General features: G+C 42.5%; 1 protein-coding gene across 1 annotated transcript in view; it reads left to right on the forward strand.

Moving 5' to 3' along the window:
- Positions 1 to 13,251, forward strand: part of stau2 (staufen double-stranded RNA binding protein 2) — a 110,669-nt gene that overhangs the window by 74,222 nt on the left and 23,196 nt on the right. The window contains exon 13 of the mRNA XM_046066349.1: positions 8,040 to 8,153. Within this exon, the coding sequence (XP_045922305.1) occupies positions 8,040 to 8,153 (114 nt within the window). The remainder of the gene's footprint in view (positions 1 to 8,039; positions 8,154 to 13,251) is intronic.

Raw genomic sequence — 13,251 nt, forward strand, 5'->3', positions numbered from 1 at the left:
TGCTGAGACATAAGTCCTTTAATCCTTGATATATTCTTCAGGTGATAGTAGGCTGACTTTGTAATTGTCTTAATGTGGCTCCTCAAATTCAGGTCTGAGTCCATGACTACACCAAGATTTCTGGCTTGATTTGTGGTTCTTAACATTACAGATTGAAGCTGAGCACTGACTTTCAATCGTTGCTCCCTGGCTCCAAAAACAATAACTTCAGTTTTATCTTTAACTGAAGAAAATTCTGGCACATCCAATCGTTGACCTGCTCAATACAGTTACTCAGCATTTGTATGGGATCATAGTCCCCTGGTGAAATGGTTATGTAAATCTGTGTCATCTGCATAATTATGGTAACATATTTAGTTTTTTTTCATAATCTGAGCCAGTGGAAGCATGTAAATGTTAAACAAAAGAGGCCCCAGAATGGAGCCTTGGGGAACTCCACGTTATTTTTGTCAGCTCAGATGTGTAATGACCTATAGACACAAAGTAGTCCCTGTCCTTTAAGTAGGATTCAAACCAGTTTAGTACTGTGCCAGAAAGTCCAACCCAGTTTTCAAGTCTGTCTAGTAATATGTTGTGGTCGACCGTGTCAAATGCAGCCCTGAGATCCAGGAGACTGAAATTCTGCCACTGTCAGTGTTTAAATGGATGTCATTGAAGAGCTGTCTCAGTGTTGTGGTGTGGTCGAAATCCTGACTGGAAGATATCAAAACAGTTATTTAGTGCCAAGAAAGCACTAAGCTGTTGAAAAACAGCCTTTTCAATGATTTTACTTAAAAATGGGAGATTTGATATGGGCCTATAATTGCTCATTAGTGACCTGTCTAGATTGCTCTTTTTTAAGAGTGGCTTAATGACTGCAGTTTTCTGAACACAATCTACTGCAGTGTCTGTCTTGTGTTTCGTTTTCTGAGCTAGACGGCTAACAGCTGACAGGTGGGAATGTTTGTAGAAACGTGTGAATGTGTGATTGAATTGTGCGAGGCGTGAAACTATTACGACAAGTGTATGAGTAACAGTCCAGGTCACAATGTCATGCTTTTGATGTACTGCTATTGTTATAGGTCATTCAGCAACACTGGTGCCTTTTAAGTGCGACTTTGATTTGAAGCATTGTCGATGCAAAGTGTCTCAGACAATAGCTCATCCAGAAAGGAAAGGAATCAATAAAGGATATGGATTCACTTCATTTGCCAGAATCTCACTAAAATACAATCACACTTATTTTGTTACAAACACTGTCATTACCAGAGTCTGTTTGTAAGTGTGTCTAAAATAAAGCTGTGTGTGTGCCCGACTGTGTGTCCACCTACCTGAGGCAGGGCCAGTAAGTAGGACAGAGCCAGCATCATGTCCCTGGGAAATGCATCATTGGCCAGCTGCAGCAAAACTGGAAAAGGATGGAGGGATGGAGAGAGAGAGGTAAGGGGGGGAGAGAGACTTTAACTAAAGCATTGAGGATTAACAACCAACCCTCCCCCAATTGGACGAGTCTCATCCCTCGTTTGTTTAATGCAGACGACAGTGCCTGACAGAACACACCTCTCTGTGGGCCAGACAAAAGAGAGGGGAGTTGAAAAGAGAGACAAGAAGAAAAGGGGGGAGACAAAGTCAAGAAGCATCATTAAAAATCTCCCCTGAGTTCTAGGATTCTGTCTATCTCCACGCTGGGCTATTGTGTGCCTGTCTGTGCGCTTGTGTGTTTGCAGATGTTGTGTACAAATGTGTGTGTGTGTGTGTGCGCGCGCGTGCGTATGCATATGGTTTCTTGCACAGAGTATTCATTATTCAAAGAGTAAGTACATGCCCACTACTAATAAGTGCTCCCGAGATGAGTCCAAACTTCATCTAAGTGCACTTTAAAGTTGAATCCACTGAATGTCAAATTAGGGTGTGCATATTGACGGTAAAGACAGGCAGACGAGTTTGATTGTAAAAGCCCCAAATTATCTGTATTTAAGTGATTTAGACTTGTCCTTTTGACCCCCTGAAATGGCCAAGAGGTCATGTCGATATTGAATAAGCAGTTTTTGACTTAAGGTTTCCCCGGGCAATCTACAGCTGTGTCCCAATACCAAAACACACACTAACTGTATGAAGTATGCTCTACATTGCTTAAGCATGACAGTTCATTCTTGACCTTGGAAATAGCTGTTTGACAAAACAATCCCAACTAAAGCTATATTTATTAGCTTTTTCCAGATCTATGGATGAAATCACAACAGCTACTCAGCTTACATGTCAACAGTACAGTTCAATCAACTGAAAATAAAAGGTATATTTTGACAATTGATCATTATTCAAGCAGAAATGGCACAAATTACTGCCTTCTGCTTCTCAAATGTGTTAATATTTTCTTTTCTTAGTCGTGTATGACAGTAAACCGAATCTGTTTGGGTTTTAAATGACTGGTTGGACAAAACATGACATGTGAAGACATCACATTTTTCACTAATTGCTGAAATTTTTAGACCAAACATTAATTGATTAATTGAGAAAATAATCAGTATCAATCTCTAATGAAAATAATTGTCAACAGATCAACCCTCTCCACAAGATATGAGCAAACTCCATCCACTGATGAAAACTGTGATATGGCTAGTAAGTGGACTAAAAGTTGGGAATGCTTTGTCAAACTATATATTTACTGTCATTGTGTACTTACATGAATATACCTAACTGTTATGTACAGAAGGTGATGCAAAATGTGTGCCCAATGGACACAAATCAAGCTGCATCTTTGGAATGAGAAATCTATCTTTCAGAAGGGAATTAAAAGCTGCTGAGTCAGAAATAGCCTCAATGTCAGTCTTCAAGTAGTAATTCAGAATCATAGATACCTCCCACTTGGTAAAAAGAAGTACAGAAATGTCAACAAACTGGTGACGAAATGGCTACAAATCTAAAATCTACATAAAATTCAAAATGCAATGCACTAATACAATTGTTTCAGGACATTTAAAATGGAAATGTGCCCCATTAACTAAACTTTTAATGGCCCACTCCAAAGCAGTTAGCTAATTTAGGCTATTTAAATTGTGACAAGGCTAGCACTCCCAAGTTGGAATAAAGGGAGGTTTTCCGGTCCTTCATATTATGCTGATGTTGCATGAATGCAGCATTAAACCTCAGAAAGACAAGAAAAAGTGTTTTTACAATAACCCAAACAATTCCTCAAGCTGTAGTCACCCCCTCCCACCCATATGCAAAGAGTTTTATTATTCTGCAGCTGTGATACGCTCTTCCATTTCCTTTGTGCAGTATGCATCAACAGACTCAAAACACAGTCAAAATATCAAGCATATTTTAGTATGCACAGGGATTTGAGTATATTTGATTTTGACAACAGTGTTTTTTCATCTAATACATATTTAGAAACTGCTTAGATTTAGTATGCAATATGGAATTGGGACACCGGACATGGAGACAGAACTTTGGCCACATGGATGGACTTTTTTCCGCTGGCCTCGAGGCCACAACAGGCAAACACAAGGATGCACAATCTCACATACAAACACACTCACTCTCTAACTCACTCACTCACTCACTCACACTGAAGAAACAGTGGGAGAAAGCAGAGAGAAGCAGAGGCAGGCAGAATCACTTTGTAGTTGCAGACCCAAGGAGAACAAAAGCCTGTGTTGGTGATAAGAGCCTGAGACAAAATGGAACAGACAGAGGAAAGTAGAGCATGGACACTGGGAGACAGAGGCGGGGAAAAAGGAAAAGACATATACTGTAGAACAAAATGCACACTGATATGCACATGTGAAAACACAAGCCAATATCTGACACGTGTAGCTGGTGGTTTAGTATATGCATGTGTGAACAGGGATGGAGTGATGCACCAGTTTAAAGAGCCATAACAGCTCTCTTAAGCAGAATGCCCACCCTCCACCTTTTCTCGTTTTCCTCTCCCCTCCTCTCCTACCCCCCGGGTTTCAATGAGCTACACCTCAGAATGAGCTGATTACATGCCTCTCTAAAGCTACTGATACCATCGGGACAGGAATTACCAGAGGGGTAAACACACACATGCGCGCACACCGAACAGATAACCCCGACTTAAAAGCATACCGTATTTCTGCTTGTGAGAGAGAGGGGAAAATAGGGAGGGTGATAAAGAGACATGTGGAGGGGTGGGTGTGTGAGCACCGGTGTGTTTGTGTGCGTCCACACATACATAAACTCACTAGTGCTTCCTGTGTCAGCTAAATTGGATAAATTGTTAGCTGGATGGTGGGACAGTGACTTATTACTATTTCACCTGTGCAGGCAGTGTGAAAAACAACTGATTATGGTCTGGTCAACATGCAGCAAATGGCAGCAGTCCATGCTGTTTGTCTGTGCGTGTGTGTGTGTGTGTGTGTGTGTGTGTGTGTGTGTGTGTGTGTGTGTGTGTGTGTGTGTGTGTGTGTGTATCTCTGCCTCTGTTTCCCATCACATCAAGTGTTTGCTTCTGCACCTTACTCAGCTCAATCCCATTGAGTCACTTCCCACTTGTGTCATCATTAATTACCTCCACCTTATCTGGGCCAGGTGAAAAATCAATATATTTATTTTCTTAAAGGCCATCTCCTAGTCTGTTTTTGAGGACAGCCGGCGTGGCGGGCCGATGTGGGAGTCATTAATTGAAGGTTGTTATCGGACGCGGTGCCGTCCAGATTGGCTTTTCTCTTTCTCGACACGTCGCACTCCGCGGCAGCTCCGAAGGGAAGGTGACTTTTAAGAAGAGAGATACTCATTGAATGACAGCAGCGGCAGAGAGAGAGAGAGGGCTTGGATTTGGTGGAATGTGTGTGAATGTGTTTACGTGTGAGTGAGTGAGTGAGTGAGTGATGTGCGTATGCATACCTACACATTAGCACTCCATGGTTAAAGAGTGCGCCTCACATTCTTCAGTGTCCACGTATTAGTATTCAAACACACACACCAATGCACAGACACACACGAGTTTGCTCTTTATTTTTGTAGTGGCATTGATTTTGGCGAGCAGCTGCGATCCATCACGCAGCGTGGCCTTGATGTTTTGACTTGATGCTATCTCTCTGGTATCGCTGCAGTGACGTGTCATTATTTACTGTTGCCGTGGGATGCGTGGGTATACATTAATTAATCAATATGAGGCTATTCTTCCCATGTTGTCCCCTAGTCCACCACATATGGGCTCCCTGGCTAGACGGATGAGGAGAGGAGAGGGCAGGGTGACTACAGAAATACTGTGCTTTCTGCAAATACCAGTTTCACTAAGACGGAGCACTAAGGAACAACTCCTTGCACAACCACTCACTCGGTGTAGCTTTAACGTTTAGAAAGCACTTTTTAGATATTACAAAAAGAAGCCATGCATTTCTAAATTCAGGAATAGCTCACTAGCAAGCCAACAGGTGAGAGGTTGCCAAATCACTGTAGCAATGATTCACAAAATAAATAAAGTGAAATTAAGACGAATATTTAGGACCTGATTTTCCAAAATGATCCATTAAACAGCTACAAATAACTTTGAAAGACTCTCAACTTTCATTTTGGAGTTACCTTAAAGATAGGCAAGCACTGTTTGTTTTTATAAATCTTGTAGGTTGTGTTAACTCAAATAATAGGTTCTGATCAGTTTCTGCACATCCAAAATGTACAACATCTATGCTCATACTGCATGGGTCAATCAACCGGCCACGACATGGGCACTCACACTGAGCTTAAAAATGTAACCCCTGGTCGGTTTTGTCCACTGACAATTCCAATAAAGCTGATTTGATCAAGATGAACACATCCTCCAAAGTGTTGACAAGAAAAAGAAAGGCAGCCTTATACTTTGTGCAACTCTACTATGAACAGAAAGCACGAAGAAAAAAACAGAAGAAAAAACCTGGTGCCGCAGATGGCTGGAAGATGCAGACAATATGGTGTGTCTGTTCTGCGGCAAAGTTCAGTTTTTATTTCTATCACACCACAGTCTCAGTCAAGACTACAGTAGCAACAAAGTACTGCTCCAATATTATTTAAAAACTAGATCGCAGCCATGTGGCTCAAGCTGCGCGACAGACAACTTCAATGACAAGTGATTCTAAAATTAGTTGGGTGCTGCCCACAGAAAAAGGCCACGCTATACTATCTATAGATATAAGTACCTGTGCGTGTAACTAGTGTAGGCCTTTTCTGCATGCTTACCCTCAGTGGCAGGAAACAACGTTTTTCCTTCAGTTTTAGTCTCAGCCAGCTTGCCGGTCCTCAGCAAAACCTCAGCAAAGTTTTCCTGAGGCACATCTTTGTAGGACTTGTACACATCTTGACTCTAAAAGAAAGAAGGGACAGGAGAGGGTGATAAATAACTACCTAATAGTTATTATTGCACCGAGCGAATCCCAAAAGCGGGGAGCGCAGATCGGAAAATGACACAGGGAGATGTGATTAAGGTGACTGAGCGTCTTAATTTCCAGTCAGACAGATGAGAGACGGAGTAAACAAATGAACTTCAGAGCCCAATGAAGCCTTTTAACGCAGGGCCTTTTGATAATTCATTTATAGGATTCTTGTATGCCAAGTTAATTCTAAAGTGTCTGAGAGGTGAACAATGACGTTTGTGCTCTCGCTGGCCTCAGAGCTCTCGCTTTAGCACGCAGTGTTTCTTGTCTTTCTTCGCCACTCTTGCTCTATCCATCTTTCTGTCTTGTTGCATTTGTCTCTCTTTCTCTCTCAATCAGCCTGTCCTCCCTCCCCACTTCCTTCATTGGAAGTGTTAAGGTAAAAACCAATCCCATTGATCAGCCGGCTCATAGACAGATGGACGCGGGGAGCCATTATTGGTAGATGGATGATGGAAGATGGATGAACGTTGGAGATGGAGCGGAGGAAGGGATTTGGAGAGGCCTATTAAAATGTCATGAGAAGAGATGTATCGGCCTTCTCTGTTTCCCCCCGCGTCCACTCTTTTAGCTATCCACATGATTTGTGTCTCGGAGTAAAAAGCCCAGTCAGAGCCCAGGGCAACCATTTTATAGGCATAAAGGTCAAACTACTCCTTTTCTTACTTTTGTTCTTTTCTACACCCATAACTCCTTTCATCAATATTCTTTCCTTTAGGATTTTAATACTTTCACCTCCCCCCCTCCATCTAATGCATACAGTATAATTCTGTTTTTTTTTTTTTAAACTACATCTCCGATTTTGTTTGCCGTTAACATACCATCCTTCTTAAGTTCATCCGTCTTTTCCTGCAAAGTACCGTTAGTACTTCCAAATTGCTTTTGGCATTAAAATGACTTAGTCTGAAATCAATATTCATTTTGTCTCAACACTGTTTTTGAAGGAATTTATGAGTTATAGGACAAACAAAAATCTAATTAAATGCCTTAAGTCATAAACCTACTCAGGCATTGTTGCTGTAATTTAAGAAGGTGGCCTGAGGGGGAAAAAAGGAGGAGAAATAAGAAGAACAGGAATTTGAAGAGGAAGAAAAAATAATGAGCCGTGAGACACACTGGTTTTAAGCCACTCACCGGGTCTACATAGGGATCATCAATGAGTTCCTGATAAAAGGGGCTGCAGCCTTGACGCTCCAGGTTGGAGTTCTCACACGCCCCTTCCTGACTGGTGGCTCCTGCGCCATGACCCTGAGGAGCCATCAAAACATCATTAAACTTTCACAACATGCCCACAGCACTGTCATCTCTCTCTGTCCCACAGCTCACATCCTCTCCGTTTTTCGCCTTCCTTAGAAACATGTGCCCCCCCCCCCCCCCCCCCCCCCCCCCCCCCCCCCCCCCCCCCCCCCCCCCCCCCCCGTGCGCGCACACCCCCAAAACAACCGCACCTACACATCCTTACATTCATTCCCCTCCATTGACATATCTGTATGGTGTGGGATAATTGTCTACAAATGCTCTGTGGTGGCAATTAGACATGCAAGATTTACTCTCAAGCCAACCACTTCCCACTGAATACTTGTGATGCTTCAGTTCACTTGTCTTATGTGCTTTAACTGATCTTTTCCTGTGTTTACTTTTGGGGGGTAACTCGGTGTGCATACCTTTGCTCTCTTCCAGGTGCAGTACAGTGACGCGCAGAGTGGTAAGGATTATGTGACCTATCTGACCCTCTCCCCAGTGCAAATGACTTTCCACGGCACCGGGAGCACCCTCCAAGCCAGCCATGACCAGGTGTGTGTACATATATATTCATATGACAGGAGGGTGAGTGTCACAACTGTTAAATGCACTGTTGCTAGTAGGAAAAGGTACATAAATATATCAAATATTATAGATCAAAGAGGATATCACTACGTGAGGTTACAGTGGAGCGAGTTTTGTAGCAGTGCCAATCTGAAAATCACCAGATGTACGGGGATCTGCATTTTGATTGGCAGCTGCATGAAGAAGGTTGCAAACACTTCATACAGTTTGGAGTTAATACATCCATGATGCACACAGTTTTTTAGTTGATTGCAATGAGTGATACAGACCACCCAAACACTTTCTATGGATAGTAAATAGGGATCCTTCCTGGCAACTAAACATAGGTATCTGTTAACTAATGTATTTAGTAGAGGCCAACCACTACTAGGGTTTTGAGGCCAATACTCATATTAATATTTAAGAATAATTTAAAAATCCAATATCAATATACTGTCCAATATAATAGCTTTTTTTCATCTTGTAATAATGATCTGGTTAAAGAGATGTTGCAGTTGAATAATAAACTCTAGTATCATTCATGTTAGTAACAAGTTGAATAAAAAACACACAAAACTAAAACTGTACTGTACAAATAAACAGTAAAATGCTGTCAATAGATTATGTATTGCTGCAGTGAACTGCTTTGCAGTTTTTGTTTTGTCAGCAGACAGTAAACGGCGATGCCGATATGGCCGGTAATGTCAGACGGGCTCTACTGTTTAGGTTGTACTTATCCTGGTTCAGTGAAGTGTAGCATATAGTGTATATAGTATAGTAAATAGGGCGTATTGTGAGAAGACTTTGGCAGGAGTCTCATCCTCTAATTAACAGAGAAGCCTTAGCCTCTGTGGCTTTATTATTAATCATTCAAGCATCAGAACCACCTGTGATAACATTCACTCATTATGTTTCTCCTTGACAAGCCTCTTCCACCCACACACAGCCAACAGTTTTCTACGACTTTCTTAATCTATCAAAGTAATCCCCGTCCTGAAATCTGCAAGAGTACCTCCACAACTTGTGGCGTACCCCTCTTTCTCTCTCCCTCCCGTTCTAGTTTTCTCACTCACTCTCTCTCACATACTCCCCATATTCAGAAGGAGGCTCTTTGTCTTGTGTTGCCCAAGCAGAAAACCAGTTGCTTACATTCTATCATCTAAACATAGGACGCCCCTTTATTCAGCAGTCTTCAAAGCTTTAATAAAGGGCCAGGCCGGCCCTGAATGGGACAGCTGACAGGGGGTTAGTGCCGCCGCCGCTAACTGAGAGCCAAGCCAATATAGGCCAGGCAGGTCTGCGTCCTCTGGACCTGTTGTTGCCAGGAGCACTGGGGCATGACCGACTGTTAGAGAAGGCCTTTCTTTTTCTCTTCTCAGTACAGTGAGAAGTACGACCACAAAGGGAGCACTTAACAATAAGAGGTCATCCTCAGCAGCCCCCCAAAACCCTAACACTTGTTGAACAAAGTAGGGCTGAAGGCGTTACACATTTGATCAATGATGGTGCACATACACTGGCTGCTGTGAGGGTGGGCCTGTTGTTGACACACCAGAAAGGCCCATTGAGTTACCTGTAAATCAACAGTATATATGCTGAGGGAATATACTGTATTCCCTCATGTGCTTGAGAGTGCTTCTGAAGATTCACGTGTTTCCTGTGCCACATGTTGGCCTTGGCACCCGTGCTCGCGCGCACACACACACACACACACACACACACACACACACACACACACACACACTCTAACCTTAACCGTAATTAGACATTGTAAATCTAATAATATGGAGCAGGGAATCTCTTGGCTTAGATGTGATAGAACCTTTCCTGGAGCATGTCTCTGTTGCTGTACACACACAACCTGCACAGTAATGCGTGATGACTCCGGTGTGTTATTAGTATACATCTCTTTGGGGATTTCCTGCTGTGTTATCTGCGCTGTCATGAAGTTTTATTTCAGGTGGACCAGAGCAATTTTTAAAGATCAACAGCCAGTGGAAATCCTTTCCACACTACTCTGCCCATGACATGGGCAGCAGTTATGCATCAATGGCTGAGGAAATTACACTCGGTAAAAACAGCAATTGATGAAAATTAAGCAATATCTTTTAATTTATTACTGTACAGTTTTGTTCGTTGATGATTTTTTTGTGTTTCCGATTATTCTAATAGTATGATTGTGTATTCTTGTGGGTTTGTCTTTATTTGGCAACACAAGCAAGTCTTTACCAAATAGACGTTGTTTTAGTAGGAGCTGTAGAACAATAACAGTAGTAAAAATGGTTTATTATAAATAATGCTTTAAGGGACCATCTGCAGTTTGTGGCCAAAACTTTGTTGTTTTGGTTTAAAACTCCCCCCACCCCTGAGTTCTCCCCTCTCTTACTCTGCCCCAGAATGGGTTACACTGGCTATTTCTTCCACTGTCCATTATTAAGTTTGCGTTCTGGTGTACTATGTGGTAACATCTACGGTTCTACTCCCAGCCGGGGGAAGCCTAGCTGATTGTCGTACCCCTCTATATCCCCACATTTCCTGTAAATTAAAAAAGTTAAGAAATGTCTTAGCTATTATTATATCAGCTGCCATATGTTACTATGTAAAAAGCGAAAAGTTACTGTAGAATCACAAACTGTAGCATAACTTCCAAAAATAATAGTTTGGTGTTAAAATTAACTGCCAGTCGTTTGTAAATTGGAAATGTTTTATTTTATTTTTTTGTTTTACATGCATACATATGTGTTTCAGAGTTTAGAATGAGCTGGAAATAAGCGATTATGCTAACGTAGCTAACTGATACTATTTAGAAAGTTAGTCTGACATTATTAGAATAATGTTTGGTTATTTGAGGTATATTATGTTGTTTTTGTCAATGCCAAATATGCCAACTATATTTAATGTTACCTCTTACTCTTCACTCTAAGTGCATCACATATTGGCAAGCTAACGTTATTTTTGTCAGTTGGTTAGCTTCGCAACAGATACACCTTTTAATGAGTAAATATGTAACAATTTATCACTACGTAAGAAGTATTTTGTGTGGTGCAACCCATTTTAATTCGGTTATGTGTAAATTCCACTTAGTGAACCTGTTATAGCTAGACAAAGTTTAAATTTAGGGAGAGCTAATGCAGGTACTCCAAGTCATGTTCCCAGTTAACATTTTCAGCCGTGTGTTGTGTTGTGTACATTTGTGTCTGAGGAGTTTGGTCATAAATGGAGTTGTGCATCTTTACCGTGCTGGATCAGATGTGAATAGTGAGAGACAATTAATTTCCTGTTAAAAGTACAGAGGTGGTGATCATAGAATAAAAACCTTGGTCTAGCCTTCTTTTGGACGGTAAACATGAATGATCGTGAGCAGAGGTGTTGTCAGTGAGATTTTTACAGTAGTCTGCTCTTTATCAACAAGTGCAGACACACACACATAGGAGCACCTACGCATAACACACACGCACCACAGTGCCGTAATCCGTGGCCTTGTGTAGACATTCCTGGAGGGCCTGAATGTGTGAGAGATATACAGCCGAGTGCTCTTTCTGACCTTATGTGCCATCTACTCGGTGCCATCTGCCAAACACATGTCAGCCCGTAGGCTGCTACGCTAGCTGAAAACCCGCCTGGAGCCAAAAATGTTTGTCAGCATGTTCTCCATTTTGGCTCTAAATAATTTTTGTTGACAGTTTCAGCCCTAGGTACTGTAGGTTTAAGTAATATCTTAAACCGAATAGATGAGAAGTAAGACATGTGTCGGTTACAAGACCAAATTAAAGGCCATGGCACCGGGATATACACTGAACAAAATTATAAACGCTTTTGTTTTTGCCCCCATTCATCATGAGCTGAACTCAAAGATCTAAGACTTTCTCTATGTACACAAAAGGTCTATCTCTCAAATATTGTACAAATCTGTCAAAATATGTGTTCGTGAGCCCTTCTCCTTTGCCGAGATAATCCATCCACATCAGCCATTGGGGAGTTTGTAATTGGCATGCTGACTGCAAGATTGTCCACCGGAGCTGTTGCCCGTGAATTGAATGTTCATTTCTCTACCACAAGCCATCTCCAAAGGCGTTTCAGAGAATTTGGCAGTACATCCAGCCAGCCTCACAACAGCCATGTGTAACCACACCAGCCCAGGACCTCCACATCCAGCACCTTCACCTCCAAGATCGTCTGAGACCAGCCACCCGGACAGCTGCTGCAACAATCTGTTTGCATAACCAAAGAATTTCTGCACAAACTGTCAGGTACCGTCTCAGGGAAGCTCATCTGCATGCTCGTCGTCCTGACTGTAACTTCGAACAGCCATTGAAGAGGAGTGGACCAACATTCCACAGGCCACAATCAACAACCTGATCAACTCTATGCAAAGGAGATGTGTTGCACTGCGTGAGGCAAATGATGGTCACACCAAATACTGACTGGTTTCTGGACCTCCCCGGACTCCCTCAAAACAGTGAAACTGCACATTTTTGAGTGGCCTTTTATTGTGGCCAGCCTAAGCAACACCTGTGTAATACCCATGCTGTCTGCTCAGCATCTTTATATGCCGCACCTGTGAGGTGGATGGATTATCTCGGCAAAGGAGAAGGAAAAGTGCTCACAAACAGTATTTGAGAGAAATAGGCCTTTTGTGTACATTGAGAAAGTCTTAGATCTTTGAGTTCAGCTCATGATGAATGGGGGCAAAAATAAAAGTGTTGTGTTTTGTTCAGTGTATTTATAGATTTATTTTTTCCACAGGACTACATGCTTTTTTGGACAAGCTGATTTCTGTGTTTGTTCTGCAGAGCTTAAGTAACTCTCTGGCAGTCTCTCTGTGGCGGCAGTGGGGCACCAGGGGGGCCGAGACCCTCTGAGCTGTGTGTGAGGTGTCGCTGGTCCAACATGAGCGGCCCGCAATCGATGATGACAGGGTGACTGTTGTCTGCCACCAGACTCTGTGTGTGTTTGTGTGTGAGTGTGTGTGTGTGAGTGTGTGTGAGTGTGTGTGTGTGTGTGGGGGGGGGCGGGGGGGTGGCTGGCTTTGCGTGCAGTAATGTGCTCAGCTGTGCCACCCCAGGTCCTGGGGGCCCTGTCTCCC

This window comes from Micropterus dolomieu, linkage group LG01, assembly GCF_021292245.1.
Source record: "Micropterus dolomieu isolate WLL.071019.BEF.003 ecotype Adirondacks linkage group LG01, ASM2129224v1, whole genome shotgun sequence".
NCBI lineage: Eukaryota > Metazoa > Chordata > Actinopteri > Centrarchiformes > Centrarchidae > Micropterus > Micropterus dolomieu.